This window comes from Arvicola amphibius, chromosome 17 (assembly GCF_903992535.2).
Source record: "Arvicola amphibius chromosome 17, mArvAmp1.2, whole genome shotgun sequence".
NCBI lineage: Eukaryota > Metazoa > Chordata > Mammalia > Rodentia > Cricetidae > Arvicola > Arvicola amphibius.
Genome location: NC_052063.2, coordinates 25345541 through 25370726, shown reverse-complemented (window position 1 = coordinate 25370726; position 25186 = coordinate 25345541). Strand labels below are relative to the sequence as shown.

The following is a 25186-nucleotide window of genomic DNA, read 5'->3' as shown; positions in this document are numbered from 1 at the left end:
AATCAAATTTACAATATTAAGAAGGTATAGAGGAGTGATAGATCCCATAAAAGCCATTTTTGAAAATCCTAATCGACTATAGGATTCTGGGTCATCGATGGTTTTAATTTGTATATCAGAGATACCAGAAACATTGCAAACAGTTTCCACAGATGCAAATTAGTTCTACTTATTGTCTTGTTTCTTTCCTGTTGCTGTGATAAAATACTCTGGTGAAAGCAACTTAAGTGGGGGGGAAAGATTTATTTTAGCTCAGGATCCTAAAGCAGCTGTCCACATGACATCCATCCACAGTAAGAAAGAGACCAGTGAATGCATTCATGCTAGTGGTCCGCTCTTCTCCTCCACTCTTATGAAACACAGAATTCCCTGTCAAGGGAAAGACACCACCCAGAGTGGGCAGGTCTTCTAGCCACAATTGACATAATCACTTCTCAGATGTACTCAGAGTCCCACAAAAAGACCAAGCTACACAACCATAACATACATGCAGAGGACCTAGGTCAGTCCCATGAAGGTTCCCTGGTTGTAGGTTCAGTTTCTGTGAGCCCCTAAGAGCTCAGGTTAGCTGATTCTGTGAGTTTTCTTGTGGTGTCCTTGAATCCTCTGGCTCCTACAATCCTTCTAGCCCCACCTCTACAGCTTTCCCTAAGCTAGGGATTCCTAGTTTGGCTGTGGCTCTGTACTTCTGTTTCCATCAGATACTGGATGAAGCCAGTCTGATGACAATTGGGCTAGACACCAATCTATGTGCATGGCAGAATATCATATATACCATTAGGCATCATTACATTGACATTTTTGCGAGCTATGTTTGGTTCTCTGGGTAAATAGCCTCTGGGTTCTGGCCCTCCTGGCAGTATCAGGAGTGGGTTCCCTCTCCTTGCCTGGGTCTCTAACTGGACCAATCATTGTAAAGAATTGTTTTAGCTATCCTGTGTTGTTTTGTTTTGTTTTTCCATGAAGCTGAATATTGTTCTTTCAAGGTCTATAAAGAAACTGTTTTGGGATTGCATTGAATCTGTAGATAGCTTTTGGTAAACTGGTCATTTTTACTATATTAATTCTATTGAATTCCATGAGCATGGGAGATTTTTCCATCTTCTGATATCTTCTTCACTTTCTTTCTTCAAAGACTTGAAGTTCTTGTCACACAGGTCTTTCACTTGCTTGGTTAGAGTTACACCAAGATTTTTATATTATCTGTAACCATTGTGAAGGGTGTTTCCCTGATTTCTTTACCCATTTATCATTTGTTTATTGGAGGGCTACTGTTTTTTATTGAACGATATATTTTCCCCACTCCCCTCCCTGATGTTTTCTGAGTTAATCATGTATCCAGCCAAATCAATGAAGGAGTTTAACAGCTGTGGGGGTTCCCTGGCAGATAATTCCTGTTTTAAATCTGCTGCTTTTAAAGGGAGTGAGCTGGCTGCCTTAATACAAAATTTTTATTTTAATTTTCCTTCATGAGCTCTGCCAAAGAATGAAAACTGATAACAAGGATTATATTAGACTCAGAAGGAATTAGTGTCAAATTATCTCTGTCATAATGTCGCTTTAGGCAGTAGCTCATTTCACTGTCATTTGGGATAATCAGTAAATAAATAATAACAGTTTTTAATTGATCAATTGTTTCAGGAAAAACAAATAAGTAGGAGTAAACTTTGCATGCTGAACTATGCACACTATACACATATATATCTGTCTATCTGTGAATAGCTATATTTATTCAATCCGTACATCACTTGCCAGTGAGCATCTTCCCAAACACATGCAGGTAATCTGGAGAAGAGCATAAGTTTGAAAACAGCATTCAGAACTGCTAAGCCTGCCCTCCCTACCGTATCAGCTATATTAAAATATTAATGCAAGAACATACTTTTCCTTGGTGGAATGGCCATCTGAAAGCTTTCTTAAAATTACTCTTTTCATATTTAGTAAAAAGTTCTTACTTCCATCTACTTGGTAAGTGTGGAGCTTGCATAAGTGACACAGTGAGTTCCCTGAGACACACCCTTTTGATTCATATTAGCTTTAATATCATCTATGAATTCCAGGAAACTCAGTGTGCTGTTGCAAAGGCAAATGGCATTTCACTTCATCTTTAAACTAATTTAGCCGTGCCTCAGAAACCTCATTCTAACAAGATAAAAGGAAATGACAAATTCAGCAAGGACCGTGGCCCTTTCTCCTATATGTATAGAATATACCATCACACAGGAAACTTTCATCCAGTCCTTTGAAATTAATCTGAGTTCCTCGTAACTGAACATCATGGTCTCTGAGAAAGGAACCTTAGTTCCATAATACCTAGTTAAAAATCTGAGCATTTTTAGTATATTTTAATGGACAAATAATTGTATATATCCATAGGGTATATTGTTATATTTTAATGCATGTTTACAATGTAGAATAGTCAACACTCCATCACTTCTCATGTTTACTATTTATTCATTCATTCATTATTTTTGTGACAGAGTCTCACTGCCGATCTCACTACATAACAAAGATTAATGAAGAATCAACCCTCCTACCTCTATTTTCTCTGTGCTGGGAATATAGGCATGTAAAACTGTGACAAGCTATTTATGATTTGTTATTAAAAACATATATAAAATCTACCTTCAGCAATTTTAGGTACACAAGATGATAGTCACCATACACTGAATCGATCACTAGAAATCATTTCTATCTAACTGTAACAGTTCACTCTGCATTGTAAATCTACTGCATTTGCAAGGTGGAACTTCAGCTAAGAAGCACATTTAGACTTCTTGCATGGTTTTTGCTGAAGATTTTAATGCAAGATTGTTCAAGAGCAAGAACCCCCAAATCAGCTGTTGATGGAGGTTTCTGTCCCGCCTGATCCCACAGCTGTTCAGTCCCAAAGAAACACACAGATGCCTACATTAATTATAAACTCGTTGGCCTATTAGCTCAGGCTTCTTATTAACTAATTCTTACATCTTAAATTAGTCCATAATTTTTGTCTGTGTTAGCCACATGACTAGGTACCTTTTATCAGTGAGGTATTTTCATCTTGCTTCCTCTTGGTCTGGGGGATAACTGCAGACTGAGCCTTTCCTCTTCCCAGAATTCTCCTATTCTAGTCACACCACCTATACTTCCTGCCTGGCTACTAGCCAATCAGTGTTTTATTAAACTAATACAAGGGACAAATCTTTACAGGGTACAATAAATCACACACACACACTGCCTAATAACATTGGCATAACACCTATCCCATGTAAGACACATAACTAGACAACAGGATCACAAGTATATGGTTGCTGCCCCTAAGATATTTCCCAATCTAATAGAAAGCTCATAAGCAAAGTGGCATTATATTGTGTAGTAGTAGATACTATACTAATGACATACTTTTTGTGCTATAGGGATCTTAGACAGCGTCATTTTTGAAGTGGTACTAGAAATCCAGAATGGATGAATTCTGATCTACTGAATAGAGATAATAATTTTGGACAGCAGTAACAGAGCATGTATGAAGGTTTTGAGATTTGAAATGTCACAATCAAGTTAAAATGTTTTAAGGAGTTCATAAAAGCTAAAAGAATATGCAAGATTCTCTAAGTACAGGGAGTTAAGCATTGGGAACATATATTGTTTAGATTTTATTAGTTAGTTGGGAGATCAAACTCTTTTGAAAGATGTGGAATATTGTGGAGTACTTTTATTCAGACAGTAATATATATTTTTAAGAGGTCACTCCAAGATTAGGGGTATATGGCTCGGTAGGAGAATGCTTACTTAATATGCATAAGGTTTAATCCCAATATAGCAAAAAAAGAAAATGGTCACCCTAACAGCAATGTGTGTCACATGTTAAGATGGGAAGAAGCCGAGTTGATATGGAGAAATACACGTAAATATATTGAAAAGTGCTAAGAGTGTGAACATGATCATTGAGGATGAAAGAAAGGACAGATTCAGAAATAACACCTCATAGTACCTAATACTGAATGATATTAGTAGTATGAGAAAGACCTAAAGTATCTCCACACCCTCGGCAATTGCATTGGATGTCACTACTCACCAAATTTAATGACTATGTCACTGAATGTTTTATTTATCTAACATGCAGCATTAATTGGTGTGGAGGAGATGTGTGCATGTATGTGTATGTTGTATATGTGTATGATGCAGACATGTGAGTGTGCACAATGCACCCATGCAGAGACTAGAGTAAGATATCAGTTTTCTTTCTTCCTTTGTTTTTGGATCTCTCACTTTGGTCTAGACTGGCTGGCCAGAGAGCTTGAGGGATGTACCTATCTTTACTCTGGTTATGAATATCCTATGACTCCTCCATCTTGTGAATGTCTACTCTTTCCATTAAAATACAATCAAAAAGCCCTAGATATATCCCCATTTCCCTAACAGTCTATAAAAAGAAATGTATATGAATAGAGACAGTTCAATCAATTCACAGTGCTCGATGATGTTATTGGAGTGAACTGGGGGACTGATTCTGTACTACCTTAGGCAAGTAAATGACAAATATCTAGCTAATTAGAAAATCCATTCATTACCTAACTCATGCAACAAAATCACAACATAAAACATTTTAAAGTTAATAGAAGGTATTTCAGAATCTTAAAGATTATTGGCAACAGGAAACACAAATTGTTGATGTTGTGAATGCTTGAAAATGTCACTTCCTTCAGCACTCTTCTATTAAACTGTATACTAAGTCATTTTTACTATGCCAAGGTCTAAGAAGAATGTTGGCAGTGAAGCTAATCAAAATCAGAATGATTTACCGTATCAGAAACTCTCACAGAGATGGATGTATAGATAGATAGATAGATAGATAGATAGATAGATAGATAGATAGATAGTAGATAGATGATAGGTAGGTAGGTAAATAGGTAGATAGATAGATCAATAAACAGATAGTAGATAGATGATAGATAGATAGATAGATAGATAGATAGATAGATAGATAGATAGATAGATAGTAGATAGATGATAGGTAGGTAGGTAAATAGGTAGATAGATAGATCAATAAACAGATAGATAGATAGATGATAGATAGATAGATGATAGATAGAGATAGATAGATAGATAGATAGATAGATAGATAGATAGATAGATAGATAGATAGATGATAGATAGATAGATATAGATGATGATAGATAGATAGATAGATATAGATGATGATAGATAGATAGATAGATAGATAGATAGATGATAGATGATAGAAAAAGAAGGTAGATTAAAAACTAACCATGAAAACTTAAACTTCTCATTGATAAGTTTATTAACTGACATCTTTATTCCATGTTCTTTTCCCTAAAGTGTTAATTATCATTGATGATATAGATAAGAAACTAATAACAATTTAAAAGTTACAGATCCATAATCCCAACACTGAGGACATTCCATCCAGGGAAAAGCGAAAAATGCAATTTACAAAGAATGCATGTAGAACAGGAAGACATAAAACACCTTATTTAGAAGAAAATGTTCTGAATGTTTATTGTACCAAAAAGAGGTGTTTAGAATACTATGTCTTCATTTTGTGACACAAATATGCCTTTGAATTTTGCCTAAAAAATGTTGAATTGTCCTTGAATTCTTCCTTTGATAGTCTAAGGAAATATTTCTACATTCCAATATTTTCTACATTTTGTTGTTTATATATAAGTAACATTTGTATACAGATAATATGACATTCAAAATAAAAAATATGGCATGGTTTTTATGACTGAAAAAAGAGTAGTATGTAACTATGGAAACAAAAATATACCTGCCAAATCTCTTTAAACGAACACTGAGAGGTAAACACTAACCGCTCAAAATATAAAAGGCACAGAAAACACCTATAATCATACTGATTATGACACCGCTTTGTATATATGTTAATATTTTTGTGTGTTTCAAGAAGCTGCACTATTACAGCGTTGATCTGAATCCCAAGACATTACATACGTTGGCAACTACAGTCTAGGAAAAGGTTTTAAGAAACTTGAGAAAGGATAGGAAACTTGATTACTATATACAAGTCCTCACACAGTTTAATGAGATGTAACCTTTCTATTAAAGTTAATTTTTAATTACTTTTCTAAAATCTAAGCATAAGGAGTAACACAAAGTGCCTGTCTTTATAAACATTTGGACAGATAGACATGCACTTGTGCTCACAAACACATATCTGCATGTATTTCTAAGTAGGGCTTCTCAGACTCAACCTTTTTGGAAAAAATAAAATAAAAAGAATCTTAGAAAAATATACTACAAGTTGATCACATTTTATATAAAGTTCACCCTTTCTATAAAATATTTGGTGCAGATAAGATTTTGCATTGTTAAAAACTAAATTCCCCACGGAGTACGTAAGATGCTAACAAAATCTTCATCATCTATTATTCCTATACTTAGGCCTTCATAGTAATCTTCAAATTCACCATATGAAACTTCGTCAGACTTGCTGCAGGCATCTCTTAATGTCTCTAGAAAAGATGATTTGATTTCCTCCTCCGTTGACTGCCCTACAGGAAGAGGAATAACTGTGAAATATTTTCCCTAAAAGTTCAGCAAAATGATGGATGATAATAAAGAGATACTTATTCATCTTATAAAGTAATTTCAATAATTTCAAATTGTATGCCAAACATTAACCAGAATTCATTTCTCCCACAATCTGCCTCTCTGCTTCTCCCCTTTCTTTCATACATTGACCTATTCTCAATCTTTTAGTATAGAAAAGAAAGAGAAGCTTTATAGTAGTAAACTGACTTAAAGATTAAAAAGTCACAGAAAATGCTAAGACAATATCCAAAATAAAAATAAATAGAAGCATGTATTAACAAAGCAAAAACGATGGCAGTAGGTAATTGATGATCTTTAAAATTATCTTTAAAATATTTTTAAGTTAGAGGGCTGAGCATATGACTCAGTGATTAAGGATGTTTGCTGATCTTCCAGTGAACCCAAGCTTGGACTCCAGCACCCACATTGCATGGCTCACCTCTGCCTGTAACTCCAGCTCCGTGGAATGGGACACTATCATCGAGCCTCAGTACGTACGCATACCCACACACACAAACACAAACGCGCATACACACATGTAAAAATAAGTTCAATAAAAGCATGTTGTTGCCGGGCGGTGGTGGCGCACGCCTTTAATCCCAGCACTCGGGAGGCAGAGGCAGGCGGATCTCTGAGTTCGAGGCCAGCCTGGTCTACAAGAGCTAGATCCAGGATAGGCTCTAGAAACTACAGGGAAACCCTGTCTCGAAAAACCAAAAAAAAAAAAAAAAAAGCATGTTGCTGTCGTTTAAGAACATACATGACAAATAGGAAGAAGGTGATCATTTTATAAAATTAAATCAGGTATGCAAAGATTATACTAGATAATAAAGTGGATTTGCCATTGTTAGTCAAAGCTAAATCTAATCAACATTCCAATGTATAAGGAAACATAAATTTTCTAATTAAAACAAGTTTTACTTAAATTTGTGCTTCAAATATCAAGAAATGTATAGCTTCTTAAAACCTCCCACCTAGGAAATACCCGTCTCCCATTTTCCGTGATAGGATTTGTTCTCCTTGCTCTAACAGACCAGAATTACAAAATTATGAAAGCATTTTTCCTCTAACAAATTACTTACGAAAAGTAAGAAAGAGAGTATTTTTCTATAACTTAAACTGTGAAGCCAAGCATGCAGGAGGCAGAGACAGAGGGAAACCATGAGCCGGAGACCATCGTGGTCTACATGGCAAGATCCTGTCTCAAAATAAAGAAGGAGAAGGGGGAGGAAAAGAGGAAAAGAAAGAGGAGTAGGAGGAGAAATAGATAACTTTTATCCAAGAAATTGTTATGCAATGGCGCTGGGCTCTGATTCTTCTGCATGGACGGGCTTTGTGGGAGCCTTCTCAGCTTGGTCGATCACCTTCCTGGACCTGGGGGGAGTTGGGAGGACCTTGGTCTTAACATAGAGTAGGGAACCCTGATGGCTCCTTGGCCTGGAGAGGGAGGGAGGGGAGGTATGGGTGGAGGGGAGGGGAGGAAGAGGGAGGAGGAGGGGAGGGAAGGGAAGGGGGAGGAGGAGGGGAGGAGATGGAAATTTTTAAATATAAAAAAATGAACCATGAAGAAAAAAAAATTGCTTTAAGAAATTCAGTATGCCCTCCTCCTGTTTTTAAGGCAAAGTCTCAGTACATGGCCCTATCTGGCCTCAAATTTGAACATCTCTTTCCTCTTCCTAAGTGCTGTGTTCAGCCACACTAGGCTGGATTTTGATCCATAGGTGCCATTGTGTATGTAATCCCCCCCCCCCCAGATAAAGACGCAAACCCTCCTCAATCCTCAAGGATGAATAACTGTATCAAAAACAATAGTTCTACTAGGGAGCCTAACAGAAGTTTTCCCAAATCTCTTTTAAACCCCAGTTCCTTACCTTCCAAATAAGAAACGAGAGTTCTATCTTGATTATAACTGTCAAAGAAATCAGTAAGTACAGACAATAGAAGGGAGAATAACTCTAAAATCATTGGCTCAAACAAAATTTGTTTTATTTCCTTCCTGAATCCAGCTGATGCTTTGTCTTAGTGTAATTTGAAGAAGACGCTTTTATTAATAAGCACGGTAAAAACCAAATGTATCTGGCATGTGATAGTTACCTGAAATCACATGGGGATGCTTCCTGGCACAGTAACACTTCCTTATGTCTATCACAGACACAATACCAGTTTTGTTGAAATCCAGTTTCATGAAGGCCTAAAGAAAGACAGGGTTTCTCTTTGTGAAATCGTTAGGTATGAGGAGCAATTGTGCAGCAGATTGTTTCTGAACTGTAAACAGGGCATTTTGAAGGAATTAAACAGGTGCTTGATTAAACGAGGAGGAAGGAGACTAAACCAAAAACTGGGAATCCCTCATTCAAGCATTTCATGTGTTCACAGTTGTGCGTCCTGACCTGCAGAAAGCGGTCGATCCCACTGTCCTGCCCACTTTGATTTTGCCGGGAACCAAAGAGTTGGGCCAAAGCCCTTGGCAACTTCCAGAGCCAGGACTCATGAAATTGATAAATGACCAAAACAAAGAGCGAGGAAGTTATGTGAAGTTTTGTTTGACTGCTAGTTCAAAGGTGAAGCTACAAACTCAGTATCAAAAGAATCAATGAACAGATGAAATGTTTATTTCTCAAAACATAACACTGCCTTTCCGATTTCTGGTTCACTTCTTAGTGTTTTTCCAACCCAATGCAACTCTACATACTAAAAATACTAAGAGAGAAACAAGATACACAGACACTCCAATCTCCCCAAAGCGGCAGCCTGTGTTTGCCAGGAGTTAAAACCAGACACATCCTCATCATTCACAATATTTAATTCACGGCAACCTTGTACCAGCTTTAGATTCAATTGTGCCCCAAATTCCTTTCCTGAATTTTAATACTTAGATGCCCCAGAATAGGACTGTATGAGGAAGTGGGGTCCTTAAGGAAGTAATTAAGATAAAATAGAATCATTGCGGTAGGCCCCAGTCCAGGATGACTGGTAATCCTTTAACAAAAGACAGCACAATGCACAGGGGGGCAGCCATGGAAAAACAGTGGAACAGCCACAGAGAGGCCTCAGAGGAAGCCAAGGGTGCCCACCCTTCTTTGATTTCTATTCTACAAACAACAAGAAAGCAATTTGATAGACCAGTCTGATACTCAAAATTATTACCATGGTATGCAAAGAACAATTAAGTACAATGTTATAGTATAATTTTTAATTTTAAAACTTGGGGATCTGTGTATATGTGATGTATGTACATGTGCAACCCAAACATGCAGGGGGTCAATCCTTTTGTCACACCTTGTTTGAGACAGGGTCTCTTTGTTGTTAGGTAATGCATGTCCAGGCTAGTCAACTGTGAGCCTCATGGGATTTCCTGCCTGTGCCCCTCCATCCCGTCATAAGAGTACTGGGATTGCAGACATGTGTTACTACCCCTACATTTACACGGGAACTGAGAGTTTGAACTCAGGTCCTTACACTTGCACTAGAGACACTTTACTCAATGATCTATGTCTCCAGCTCCAGGGCTCTAATTCCAGCTTAATAATGATCTTTGTTATTTTCCTTTTAACACTTTATGTGCATCTCAAAAAATACCAGAGGAATACTTTCAGCCATCATCATAAGGAAGGCATGCTGAGCTCTGACACGGGAACAGTTTGGATTGCTAAGAATGGAACCATCCCATGCAATATCTCTACTAGCTCTGAGGAACAGCCAGCGAGGCTTAGGATTGTACACAAGAATATAGCTGGATAGCTAGTAATGGACAATACTATTAATTTATAAAGACAATTCAATTTAAGATTTTATTTTTCTTTCATCAAATCTTTTCTAGGACATATGACTTTGTTTTATTCTGGGAAGAATTGTACAAACCTATATAAGCTTGCTTACTTTAACTCTTACTAAACCCAGCTAAAATGATATAATATGTTTTAAATGATGACCCATTAAAGATACTAAACAACGGATCTAACAATCTAATAAATGTAATAGTTTGAGGTCAGGTAACAGTTACCTTGCGAACAAACGATTTCCTATATTCGCTCATTTCACCAAAAATGGCACGTTTGAATTCTCCATAATCAACCTTGTTCTTGCTGGGGCCACTGCCTTGCAGAATCAGCCAGGAAGACTCAAAATCCTAGAAATGCCCACAGAAAATGCCATTATATCTTTTAGTTACGTAAGTCACAAGATCAGAGTCATATTTTTTCAGATTATCTGTGGCCCTAGAGAGGGTAACCTACTTAGGAAAAAAGTTCAAAAAGTTACAGATAAACCTAGTAAATCAACTGTGGAAGGAATTCTGGGGTGAACGCTTAAGCGAGGTTCAGGGCCTGTTCTGAATGACTGATAACTCACAATATATGCTTTCTAAGAGTATGTTATTTGAGGGCAAGGAAATGCTGAGAGTTGAACCTAGGACCTCTTGCATACCATCAATCACTGGTCTACATTCTTAAGGGTCTTATTGTAATTTTTTGCTGATAAATAATACCATATATTAGTAGCCTAACATGGTATCTCATACACATATACAGTGCAGAAAGAACAAGTCAGACTAAATATCATCTCTGACATTGCAAATATTTAGTATTTTTGTAGTAAGAATATTTAAAATCTGTTTTAGCTATTTTTAAACACACACTACATTATTCTTGATACTACTTACCAGGCCGGGCAATAGACAAAACTCATCCTCTTATGCAAATGCTAATTCATGTCATTCGGCCAACCTCTTCCTTTCTCTCTATATATTGCACTCCCCACCATTTACCTTTCAGTGTTTTTTATATAAAGTGCAATGGTTGCTGTGTACTTGGTTTTGAACCATTTTGTTCTCCATTTTTAACTTATATCTGTGACAATTTGAAAGCCTATTCAGGTTCTGAAATACTGAGACTATTCATGGAGTTTCATCTGGTCTTGGGAGCATAGAAGGTTTGAAGGACTTCCAAAGTATTCCCCAATTTACACTAAACAGTATAATTCTAACTAAACACATTATGCCAGTTTGTTCGCTGCCATTCCCAAGTGCTTCTCTGACAAAAGTGTTACTTAATACATCCTTCTATTCAGTGATCCTGATAACAAAAGAAATTACAATTCCTTTAATTCCTTTATTGAACCTCAGATATATTCTCAATGTTTCTAGTAAACTTTAAATGAGAGTGTTACTAAAACACCCACCTTGGCAAATAAATACTCAAAAATTATTCTCTTCCACTCCCTAGTGTTTTCAAATAAAACTGTAATTAGAAAGCTAAGGTTCAAAATACCCCCCCCCCAGTAGCCAATGATCTACACAGTTTTTGCATGTGGAAATGTCTCATACATTACCAAGAAAATATGCGTATGTTGAGTTAAGCCTAAGTTTAACTTTTACAAATCATGAGAACAATGAACAGGAGACAAATGTTGTCACTTAACTAAAAGAACTGAAGACTTAAAAGGACCTCTAAAGGCTCAGAAAAAAATGTCTTCAAGAATTAAGAAGTGTAACTTACGTGACAAAAAAATGCATATGACTAAGTCTACACAATGTTCAGAACGGAAACTAATCCAGATGGACTTTTAACTTCACTGGGAGTATTTCTATATAAACTTGGTTCATTGTGGAGCATATCACTTTTTATTTAAAATCATAGAGAATGGCTTTGTCTTTTCACAAATAGGTTCGATCTACTTCTACAGTGAGACCCAGCCTCACCTACCTCTGCATGTACTTATGACTGCAAGAGCATATATATATGTGTGTGTGTGTGTGTGTATATATATATACATATATATATATACACACACACACACATATATATAGCATGGTGATACAAGAATATTAGTTAAAATGTGTGAGATGGAGGGATGAGTAGATCAATGATAGAAAATTTACTTTGCATGTATGAGAACCCAGGACCAATTTCAAGCACCATTTAAAAATTAGAAAATTAATTAACAGATTAAGTTTATAATCAAATGAAACATATGAGAAAGGATGAAACACATTCTTATGTCGTCTTTCTTAGGTTGTGGTAATTTAAATGAGAATGGCCCCCAGAGGCTCATATATTTAAATACTTGATCCCCAGTTTGTGGAACTGTTTGGGAAGGATTCGGAGGTGTGGCCTTGTTAGAGGAGATGTGTCACTAGTGGTCAGCTTTGAGGTTTCAAAAGCTCATGCCAGTCCCAGTTATCTCTCTCACTCTGCCTCATGGTTACATGTTACATGTGTCCATAGGATGTGACTATTCCAGCGGCATATCTGTCTGCCTGCTGCCATGTCCCATACCATGAGCACCATGGACTCTAACCCGCTGGGGAACTAAGAGCCTTCAATTTAAATGCTTTCTTTCATAAATTGCCTTGATCATGGAGTTTTGTCACAGCACTAGAAAAGCAACTAAGACAGACGTCTTGGGTAACTACAGTCTTATACACAAGTTATAAATATGTCATAAACAATTGCAGAAGCATCAAAGTAATATGGTACTTTCTCATATACACAGGGCCAAATTATCTGGACACCAGTCCTCCATCAGTTATAATTCCTTGTTTGTTTAACAAAAATATACCACAGCATTCCAATGTCTTATCATCCGTTTATTTTTCTGTCTATGAAAGAAAGATGTGAAGGTGAATGGCCCCTGGGTTGTTATCACTAGACAGGCAATAAGATTCAGTGTCATCATCACAACCAACCAAAAGACAATTATGTCACAACACTGACATGCAGTATCACATTGACACAGAATTTTATACTTGAGAAAGCAAATACCAATGTAATTTTTTTTATTTGCACCCTCATGCCTCCTTAAATATAGCCATTGTCTCAGAACTGCTCAGGCGTAGCTTTCAATGAAAGTCAAAAGACTTGTGAAAGATTACACAGCTAAGTGGCTCCCTTTTCTGGATAGTTACATGAAGTGAATACAGAAGACCATTTTTGGAATTTAATTTTTTGTACTTTGTATTAACAAAGATACATTATGGTGACCTTTATTTCTCATCATTAATAAATATTGTATATGCTGGGGCCATGACTCAGTTGGTACCGTGCTTACATAATTACAGAAATATAGATCATGTGGCAAGGTAATTTTTAGCAAAAGAGAAAAATGCAAGAAAATCCTATATATGAAATACTTGTACTCTGAATTATTCGTGTACTTTTAACATACAAGCAAAATTTCCCAGTACAGAACACAAGGCATTCATGTACCAACCAGATTTAATTTCTCCTGCTCTTCTATCTACTTTCTCAAGCTATAAACTATTGGTTCCATGCTTGCTATGCTAGGTTCAGTTCAAGGTGTTAAAGAAAGAGCAGGAACAGGAGTCACCCTGGTCCCCATCTGGATGGGATGTGCCATTTTACGTATAGGCAGATACAAAGAGCCATGAAGAAAACAAAATGGAAGTTGATATAGAATGGAATGGAGATCAGATGGTGGATCTCTTCTGTAAAGAAAGCTGTGGCCTAAATGATGAGAAAAAAATCTAACACACACATATCTATTACAAGATCATTCACATCAGAATGAGGAGTGTGTAGGAAATGGGCCCCTGCAGCTTGGAACAGAGCCACAGTTCATGCCTGGAACATACTTCTCCTTTCCACAAAATGATCATCATCTGAGCCATGCTCCCTCTTCATGAAGATGCGCTCTCTGCTGCTGCTCTTCTCTACCCAGTCCATTCAGTCTTCCTCATTATTCAAAACCCAACCTGGAAGCATCCTCCTCCAGGAGTCTTGCCATGGTCCTTCCTTCTCTTTCCTGCTGGCTTGGGTTGGAACTGAGTACCACCTGCATTCCCAAAGCATCCTCTATTTGATGCACCTATTAACCATTTTCTTCATTTAAAGGTTACGAGAGTAGTGTAGGAGATTCTTCTGTCTATGTGTTGCTTTCATTGGTTGAATAAAGAACCTGCCTAGGCCTTTTGATAGGGCAGAACTTAGATAGGTGGAGTAGACCGAACTGAACTTTCTGGGAGGAAAGGCAGTGTGGCAGATGCCATGGTTCTCCTGCCCGAGACAGACACTGGTTAGACTCATGCTGGTAAGCCACAGTCAGGTAGCGATACAGATTATTAGAAATGGGTTAAATCAAGATATAAGAGTTAGCCAAAAAAGGCTAGAGATAATGGGCCAGACAGTAATTTAATTAATTCAATTTCTGTGTGATTATTTCAGGTGTAAGCTAGCTGGGCGGGACGAAAAGCAGGCCTGCTCTCCCTACTACACAAGAGTCATCTCAGAGGTTAGCACATGCCTGGCTATTAAACACTTCACAAACAAACGAAAAGAGACAAAAAAAATCAAAATTCTAAAAATATCAGTGGGAGTTGTCTTAACATTAATGGCAAAGCATTAAAAAGGAAACAAATGAGCTATTAAAATTTCATTAGAAAAGTGAACACAGCCGTGCAAGAATGCACCCACAACAGAAAGTGGTGTGTGGTACATACCTGTTCAGACACTTCTAAGTGGAAGGTTTTCAGAGCTTGCTGAAACTTTGCCTTTTCTAAAAGCCCACTGCCTTCCTTGTCCAAGTGTTGGAAGTGTTTTCCCAATCCAGTCAAAATCCGAACACCTCTCTTGTGTAACTGTTCTCTTAGTTTATCTGGTTAATAAATAGAGACATAGAAACTATTGCTTCTGTGCACAAAGCCATCAAAATGCCATTGTTTCTTTTTCAAGAAGGCAAGTTAATAATAATGAAAATAAGGAACATTGATATTCAATGAAAACCTTAAATTGGACTGAAAGAGGACTTTGGAAAGAAGAATGTTTTAGTAAAGACAATGCCAGCACAACTGTATGTTCATAATCTGCCAAGACTACAGCACCACCATGTGGTGAAACTGTTACATTTTACATATAGATAAAATTGTCTCTCTTTACTCAGAATAATCTAAATTTACAAATGAAATTCTTGTTTCTCTTGTTTAGACCCCTTGATCTAAATGCCCCATATCCTCACTGTCTTTCTCATTTCTTTATTTACACTAACTGAATTACAAAATTGATGCCAGGCAAATCACACACACATGCACACACGTGCGCACACACACATGACACACACGCGCGCACATGCACATATGTACGACATGTACACACACATGATCACACACATGCACAAGCGCATATGCACACATGCACACACAAATGCACACCCATACATACATGCACACACACACACATGCATGCCCACATGTGCATACACACACCCATGTGCACACACACAATCAGTTCAGAAATTTTTAAGTAGTTTGAAAGTTTCAAACTGGATCATTATGTGCATCTAGGTTTTGGAGTACTAGACTGTACATACATATTCACAATAACTATTATTTTTCCAGAAATTCTTAGAGGTTACATGTTCTGGCTCCTAAATTCTCCATGTAGCATAGCTATTTCATTTGATGCCATCTGTATCCTACTACAATGAATACACTAGGAAAAAAAGTAAAGAAAAAGTGTCTCTTGCCTCAGTAGTGACAAAAATTGTATTGTCTATGACAGAGCAGGGGAGGAAGAAATGGTGAAGGAAGAGCTGCAAAGAATCAACACAAAGTTGCATGTCTACTGGACAGCGGGATCTGTTCACAGACATTAGAATCCATTCTGTAGATCCTGACCTGGAGACATACAGTCAGGCACCGAACAGGACTCCCTTCAGGATGCCATCTGAGGCATAAAACAGGTATAGAGTGGTTCATGCCCGTAATCCAAGAGCTCTGGAGTGGAGGTGAGAGGATTGCCGTGAGTTCCGGGCCAGCCTGGTCTTCAGTGAGTAAGAGAGTACCAATCTACCGCCTAAGCTACAGTGTGAGCCTATATGTGTGTGTGTGTGTGTGTGTGTGTGTGTGTGTGTGTGTGTGTGTGTGTCTGTGTGTCTGTGTCTGTGTGTGTCTATACATGTGTGTATGCATGTATATGTTTACGTCTGTGTATACACATAAATATACATTTCCCATATGTATATGCCATTTCCCAAGGACATGGGTCAAGGGATAAAGGGAACCTGTCCCCAATCCCGATGACCTGAGTTTGAGTTGCGGGAAGAGCTGACTCCTGCAAGTTGTCATCTTACCTCGCTTCTGTGCTGTGCCACACATGCCCACACAAAGAAACACACACATACACAAATAGATAAATATATTTAAATCATTTTAAAATTCAGTTTCACACTTTATTTAGCTTATAATGAAACCATAGTATCTAATATTTCTAAAATTACTGTTATAATTCACATGTTTTTTATTTAGTGCCATTAATACAGAAAAATCATGAAATATTTTAATGACTTTTTTATTAGTCATTTATATATATATTTGCATGTCAAGATACATTTTATTAACTATTTACAATTTTTTGTCTGTGTGTGTGTACATGTACACATGCTTATGGGTGATCATAGAGACCAAAAGAGGGCATGAGATCTCCCAGAGGTGGAGTTACAGAAGGTTGTGAGGTACTCGATGTGGGTGTTGTGAACCAAACTAAGGTCTTCTAGAGTAGCAGCAAGCTCCTCTCTTTGCTTAGTCATCTGCCCAGCCCCATAAAAATACTATATATATATATATATATATATATATATATATATATATATATATATATTACACATAATGAAAAGATATACTATTTTTAGAAAATATTATACTTTCTAAAAAACAAGAATTACAAATCAAAGTCTATAAAGCGTGGAAGTAACAAAAATGCTGTTTGAACTGATAACACGGAAACTAGTTGAGAATTCTAAATAGTATTTGAGAGTGGAGAAGAACCCAGCATACCCTGAATGGCCCGCAGCACCTGCCGATCCTGCGCCTCCTGACTGGCCGTGTCTTCCTCGTGTTCCTCAGAGGCAGCTCTGCAATGAGAACAGATGCTCTAAGCGCGTTTCCCCACTCCAAAGATGCTCTCAGCAGACCTGGGGAGTGCAAGCTGGAGGAGATCCTACCTCTGTCTGCTGCTATTGGTTTCATGGAGAATTAAGTCCAGAGCTATGAAAGGGCCACAGTCTCTGAAGACATTAGCGTTTACAACTGCTTCAATGTTTTCAAATACTCAACTGTAACTTCATTTTAAAAGCAGTTGTAGCTTGCAAAGTATAAACTGCTAAAACACTTTTATAGGCCTGAAAGTACAATGATAAATGACAAATATTCTTACAGCAAGACTGTAGACTGTGTTCTCATATATACAATACATCAATTATTACCATTTTGATCATATTTAGGGTCAAGAAAACATTCAGAAAGAAGAGTGTGTATTTCTATTATTTAAAATAACCCTTGATATCATTGTTCGTTCATAGCATTTTTTTCACTATGTAGTCAGTCAATTAATAGCATCACCATAGGGGCCATAGCTTTTCAGTGATCAAAGGCATCACACCAACCATGTAGGAAATAGTTTTAATGTTGGTCTGACACCCTGTCTTTGAAAACACCACTTTGATGGCATTTAGTAAAATAGCAAAAACAAATGAACAAATTATTCGTACTATAAATAAACAATTTTAAATTTTTACTGGTCATAACTGTTCCCAAACACAGAAGTGAGTTTGATTATAATACAGAACATATAGTAAATATATGCAGCTATTATTTGTAGATATAAACCTTAACTTTAGTGTGAGTGTTTTGTGATAGGAGCACAAACTACAGCGATTTCACTTATTTTCAAAATGACAAATGCATTTGACTTACTTCAGAGAACTCAAAGATATCTGATCAATATTTGTAATTCGAAGTCTAAATAATGTACTTTCTTTTATGCTCTTTGGAAGGCTGGGATGATCACAGCTCAAAAATGTCAAAGTTGCACCCTGAGGAAATGAACAAACAGACTTTTTAAAGCTAGAAGGTATCCAAAGTTAAAATACAACTCATTCTGATGGAAGGGATTTAATTTTTTATTATAATTGCCTTAGGATATTCTATTAGTAACCAAAATATAGTAGATTTGAAGAATACTTAAGGACGACATGGTTCCAGCTAATACTACAGAAACATGAGCTAATTAAAAATAGCCTAAAACAGTATACTTACTCCTATACAATAATCCACCTGAATAAAGGAGAATTCATATATTAAATAAGAACCACAGGAAATATATCGTGAACTCCACTGAATGTGTTGTTGCGAATTAGGTTGGTACGATAAACAACCAGGCCAGCTCAAGAATAACAATTATATTTTAGTGCTTATAAGGGGAAACTCACACTACAAGAGTGGGAGATCTGACTTCCTATCTGTCCTGTGGGAGCCGCAGAGAGAGAGAGGAGAAAGACAGACAGAGAGAGAGAGAGAGGGAGGGAGGGAGGGAGGGAGGGAGGGAGAGAGGGAGAGGGAGAGGGAGAGAGAGGGAGAGAGGGAGAGGGAGAGAGAGAGAGAGAGAGAGAGAGAGAGAGAGAGAGAGAGAGAGAGAGAGAGAGAGAGAGAGAGAGAGAGAGAGAGAGAGCGCACCTGGGTCCTCCACCAGTTTTTCTTTCTGGGCTTAACTAGATGTGATTGGTTGACGGAGCTTCCCCATCACATAGTCACCTGGGTAAGGAGTCTCAAAGCAGGACTATCTTAGGCTGAACAATGAGCACAGATAGCAGGGGAAACTATCTTTTTAACATTGAGTTGGGAAGACCCACCCACTGTGGGTTGCATCATTCCCTAGACAGGGGATCCTGGATGTCTAGGACTGGAGAAAGCAAGCTGAGCAAATCGCGCTTGCCTTGCCAGTGCATTGCTCTCTGAGCCTGGCCGTGGATGTTAACATGACAGATTGCTTCAATTCCCTGCCACCTGTGATTTTCCTGTGATGATGACTGTAAACTGGAATTGTGAGCCAAGTAAACATTCTCTCCCTTCTGTTGCTTTTGTCATGGTATTTCATCACAGCAACAGATGGGGGTAAAAAAACCTAAGACAATCCCCAAGCCAGAGCTCTTGGTTCACAGAAAGATGCTGTGTAGAATAGGGAACTCTGAGGGGAGCAGAGAAAAATGTCGAGCTCAATAAAAATCAATAAAAAAAAGAATGGGGAACTCTGGTAGACTGATCGTACTCTTTCACTTGGTCTTTGGATGATAGACATTGCAAAACTACAAAACCAACTTTTAGCCTGATTAGAGCATCGAAGTTTCAATGACAAAATTCCTACCAAAAAATTGTTAAGCCAAACTACAGAATTACTATTCTAATTTCAGAATTGCTCTCCTATACCTGTGACCAATGTAAGGGCAAATGCAAACTCAATAAAAGAGGCTTCATTCTTCCTACAAAGAAAAATAAGGAAAAAAAGAATAAAGGGAGTGTTTCCTTTTCCTCCTTCTTGGAAGCGTTCCTTTAGAAAATTAATAATTGGCATAGGCACTTTCTTCTCCATTTGAGGTACATATAACTTCTTTTGGAAAATAAATATCTATCGTTAGATTTATGGCCAAGGAAAGTCTTTCTCCAGAAGCAGAAACTATTCTAGGAAAGGTAAATATCAAGGAAGAGACAACACACAAAAGCTGCTGCTGTACATGAATCTGCTGAGAAAACCTTTCAAAACATAGACTATAAACACAAAGTGAGGGTAACTCTTCCTTCTCCCCTCCCTTCCTTCTTGCCTCTTTTTCTCCCTTTCTCCACTCCTGACTTCTTCCTACTTTCTTTCTTCCTCACTTTCATGGGATAAAAGAAGGAACTGAATTCCCGCATTTGGTTCACATGAAGGGGAGGGGGGATAAGCATAGATCAGCAACTACACCAGATTGCAACAACAACCGCTCAGAAGTGGTAGCTACTGTCACCTCCAATAGACAGTAAGCATGTCATCTTCGAACTACATGAAAAGAATCGAAACTTACTTTCTCTAGACGTCAAGAGACAAGTATTAACGTCATGGGCATTGAGCATTTAACCCAAGATTAAGATACCTAGTGTTTCTTCCTCCTTCACTCCTTCCGGACTTGGTCATCACATCTTGGTGCTTATATGCCCTAAGGATTTGTTTTCTAACTTCCTTTGTAGCCACTGTCACTTGCTTATCAAGGTTGCTATATTTGGTTGGAATATAGTCACAGAGTGGGGATGAAAGAAATGAGACTTGGACTGGGGAGATTTATCAGTTGGCAGATGATTTAATCTTGCAAGCAAGAAGAAAAGGATCAAATTCCAGTATCCATGTAAAAAATTCAGGATTGGTAGCACACACACACACACACACACATCATGAGTTTTCTTCTAGTTTTTCCTCCCAATCCATGCCTGCCTTATGTGCCTGGTCTTGAAACCATCCCACACATTGAAATCAGAAAGCTATTTCTAAAGGACAAATCTGATCATAGAGCCTCTCCATTCTACCAACATCCGCTTTTCAGTGACTCCTTGATATATTACACATCGCTCTTTAATATTAGCCTGTTTTTTATTTAGTTGTGGGGGAGTATGCATGCTTGTGTGGGGGAGTCAGAGAACATCCTCAGGTAGCATACCATATGTACTATGCACTCTTTCAATTTTTTAATAAGACCGGATCTCTCTGGTCCAGAACTCACCCAACAAACTAAGCTGTGTCCAGCCCAAAAACCTAAGATTGACCTGTCTCCGACACCCCAACAATGAGATGGCAAGTCTTTAATTCAGCTCAGACAGCATTTTTTTCTAGGAAGTCTTACAGTTTATACAGTTGGGTCTACTGTTTCTCCAATCTGGCTCCTGCCACTGATTCCCATTATACTCCAGTTACCACAAAGCAAAGAATGGCTCTGACTTACCCAGTGTTTAGAATGTGAGCATTTATGAGTATTATAGGAATGACTGGTACAGAGAATGTTTCATTGCAATTGTATGTGGATTTAATAATTTAAAAATTCAGCACACTGGGAAATACGGGAGAGTCACAAGACATTACTAGTCACAGCTCCAGAGGACAGTGCCACTCCACAGAGAAAATCAAGCACCTCCTTAGCTGTACTGAGGTAGCCACTTCAGAACAGACCTCCTATAGAAAGTTTCAAAAGTACTAAGAGCCAAGCTCTCTTGGCAACAGTCTCCACTAAGGAACAGTGAGTGGATGTTTATAAAAAATAAATATTATGCTTATGATTATGATTGGGATTTATCTGGGAGGCAGAACCTTCTTGGGAAACATCCATTCGCCATTCACACAAATGTCTCTGCTCGCGAAAATAAACTGGACCTGCACCCCACCCCACCCCCCCGTCCCCTGCTCCACACCAGAGCGATGCACACAGTCCTACACAAGGCGTGAAGGGCCAGCGCACACTCAAACTTACAGTATAGAAGTCGCCGAGCCGGTACTGCTTCCCTTTTCTGCGTCCACACTGATGACTATAAATGTCTTTCTTAATGAAAGGAAGCACATTTGTTCTAGAAGTTAAGCGACAACAAAATGAAGTCATCCAACTCCTCTTGGAAGCAGTTCTCTAGGGTTCTTAACAGTGTTTCGAAGCCTACCTGTTTTTCCCGAACTTTCGATATTCATACACAGTTAGGGACTGGTCGTGGATAAAGAAAAATCCGATCAGTTCTCTGCAGGCATCGCGTCCATTTCTAGCAAAACGATGTCAATGATTTTAAAATACGGTGATTTTTAAAATTAAGTAGGAAACTAAGAGCATTCATCTCAAGCAGCAATTACTTAAGTCTCTTGAATGTGTGGCAGTGAGTACGGGTCAGACGGGTTTGTGGAAAACACACCACAGCTTCTGGAAAGCCCCGACTGAGATAGTTTTGGAACTGTCTATTATGAAAAGGCGTAAGCTGAACAGCGGGAGCGTCCGGCTCTGTACAACGCAGGTTGCTAGCTACAGAGACTTAAGATAAAACGTTAATCTTGCAAAATTTACAAGACTGAGGTAAAAAAAAATTAAACGCCATCTTCTTTGTCATTGGCTTTATCAGCAATCTGTTAACTAAAACTAAATTAACCATCAGACAGAAAAATTAACTTTTAAATGATTTAGAATCGTCTATTCGGAATGCACTATTTAATCCAATCTTTTCAAAAGTCTTACTTTTAAATATTCTTACTTAAAATATTTATCTTACAGTGTCCTGTTTTATATAACCATAAAGCCATGGCTTAAATTTTTATGACTCCAAAATTCACATTTTTCAGTATTAGTATAAATTTGTCTAATCTTGACATTTCTATGAAAGAAGAGAATATATTATTATAAGTAAAAAAAAATTGATGAAGTGGCAGTTACCTTGATAAGACCCTCCCATCAAATTCTACCTTCTGAGAAAGGTCATTCTCTGTTAATGTGGAGGTGGTTCTTATCCTGCCAAAATAGATTCTGTAAGTCATTGTTATAGAGCAATCGCAATTGATACAAATGACAAGTGCACCAAAGGGCTGTGGCAAGATTCTGAAAGGGCACAGATTAAAAATGAAAATGGAAATTCAGAGTATGAATACATAAAGACACAGAAGACATAGCGCCCTGAGCCATGCCACTGTCTTCTCCTTCCGTTTCCTCTCCTTTGCTATTACACCCTTACTATGTAGTCTGTGCTGGCCCAGCATGTGCTGGGACTACAGACCTGAGCCTGCCCACCAGCTCAGAACCCGTTTCTAACCCCGTTCTCGTGCCTTCCTCCCAGCATCACGCTGGGTTTCTTACCACCTGCAATTGTGACCCACAATAGCAGCCTTAACCTCATGTGAAAGATTCTTGTCCTTGGGAGATGAGAAGATGGGTAGAATTCCCTGCCTGTGAACAGTAAGGGGAGTGTGATGGCAGAATCAGCTACAGCTCAGAGCTGCAGCACCATGAGCCATATGACCAAAACAACATATGCCTACTTCCAAGTCACTGCGTTACTACACAGGAGGGAAAATGCTGACACCCTGAGCCCAAGCCATCAAACTGTCTGTAACAGCTGATTCTATTCCTCACCAGAAAATGGTGAGAAAGAGTGCTGGATGAATGAACCAAACTCAGGCTTTGGGGTCTATCAAGTATATGTCTTCATTCTCTACAGAGAGCATTGCTGACCTTCTAAAGGTTCCTAGCCCTAAAAGTCTTTTAAATATGAAGCAAAACTAGAATGGATGCCCTTGGATACCCTATACTTAATGATGTCCTTTACCTTAAGGGATAAGAGTCAATGAGAGCCAGGTAGGGGTGGCGCACACCTTTAACCCCAGCACTCAGAGAGGCAGAGGCTTGTGAACTGCTGTGAGTTTCAAGGCCAGCCTGGTCTACAAAGCGAGCTCCAGACAGCCAGAGATACACAGAGAAAACCTGTCTCAAAAAAGAAAGGAAGGAGGGAAGGAAGGAAGGAAGGAAGGAAGGAAGGAGGAGAAGGATGAAAGAAGAACACGAATCAAAGCCAGAAAGAAAGAAAGAACTTCAGCGTCCTTCCTTCCTTCTTATGAAGGAAGGAAAAGAGAGGAGAGAGAGAGAAGAAAAATACCGAAAGAAAAGAAAGAAAGAAAGAAAGGAAAGTTCATGCACTGTACCATTCATCTAGCTTTATGAAAACTGCAGGAATAATGAAATAGCAATGGTATAATAGTAAGAAGGCAGACAGCAGTCACTGGAAACAGTTAAAGCTTTGCCCCTCTAACACCTCTAACAGCCACAGAATAGAAGCAGGAGCTAGGAAACAACAGTCTGCTAACCCAAGGAGAGTTTGGGAACACAGGGAGGAGCCCTGAAGGCTGCAGCATCTCAATTTGGTGTAACCCACTGGAACTAATGAAGTCATAGAGCACTCGCTGTGTTCCTGGAATGACTTTAAATGCCGGGGAAAGAGCAGCGGCAGCAGGACTGGCTGAGGACTTTGTAGACACTAGTCACCATCAAATCACTTTAATATGCAGTGGTTTATTTAATTTATTTAATGATTGCAATAAAATTTAAAAACAAAATTGTGAGGTAAGCACTACTATCTCTGTTTAATAACATATTTATCGTGGAAGACAGGATAGGTTGTTGCTTACAGCCGTATGAGCCCCATGACAGATCTGGAAACAACCTTGTTTTTATCATTACAATTTATTATTTCTTAGTCATGAGCAAAGGTGAGAGGTGAGGTAATTGCAACAAGGAGCCTAGAGTCATCGCAAAAGGATATAAGCAAATACATATTTATATTATAAAATGCAGAGTTGCCACATTAGGTGCAAGGTAAGCAATAAGTAGCACACATGCATCTCTATATAAGTTCTGAATCCGTTCAAAAAGAAGAATTAAGTACATTGAATGATAACTAAAGATAACTGTTTGATAACATTCGTGGAAAGCATGATTAGGCATGCAGCAACAACAGGCTAACTGCTTGGCATGAGAATTGCACAGACTAGTTGCTTCTTTTTACTGGTAAAAAAACCTATAAAGTTAAGCACAACGATGGAATGTATGCATCTGCAGGAGGCTGTCCTCCTCCTCCTCCTCCTCCTCCTCCTCCTCCTCCTCCTCCTTCTCCTCCTCCTCTTCCTTCTCCTCCTCCTCTTCCTTCTCTTCCTCTTCCTCCTTCTCTGATGAAAACAAAAGAATAGAAAGCCATGGATCTGAAAATCCTAATCAACAACCCCCATGGGATTTTTCTGAACTGGACTGCCTTTAAACGAGCTGCGTGTATTTGGTCTGAAGCAATACTTAGACAGGTGCAAGGGAA

The 25186-nt window shown here is 38.2% G+C and overlaps 1 protein-coding gene across 4 annotated transcripts in view; it reads right to left on the bottom strand.

Annotated features, from left to right (window-relative positions):
• Positions 1-6339: 6339 nt before the first annotated feature.
• Positions 6340-25186, bottom strand: part of Caps2 (calcyphosine 2) — a 36642-nt gene continuing 17795 nt past the window's right edge. For 3 of the 4 annotated variants that reach the window (XM_038314995.1, XM_038314996.1, XM_038314998.1), the window contains 9 exons: positions 22768-22842; positions 22013-22108; positions 21832-21925; positions 18260-18378; positions 17342-17418; positions 15011-15165; positions 10559-10684; positions 8650-8746; positions 6340-6515 (listed from right to left, as the gene is read on the bottom strand). In XM_038314995.1, the coding sequence (XP_038170923.1) occupies positions 6340-6515; positions 8650-8746; positions 10559-10684; positions 15011-15165; positions 17342-17418; positions 18260-18378; positions 21832-21925; positions 22013-22108; positions 22768-22842 (1015 nt within the window). The remainder of the gene's footprint in view (positions 6516-8649; positions 8747-10558; positions 10685-15010; positions 15166-17341; positions 17419-18259; positions 18379-21831; positions 21926-22012; positions 22109-22767; positions 22843-25186) is intronic. The other variant, XM_038314997.1, reaches the window with a different exon arrangement.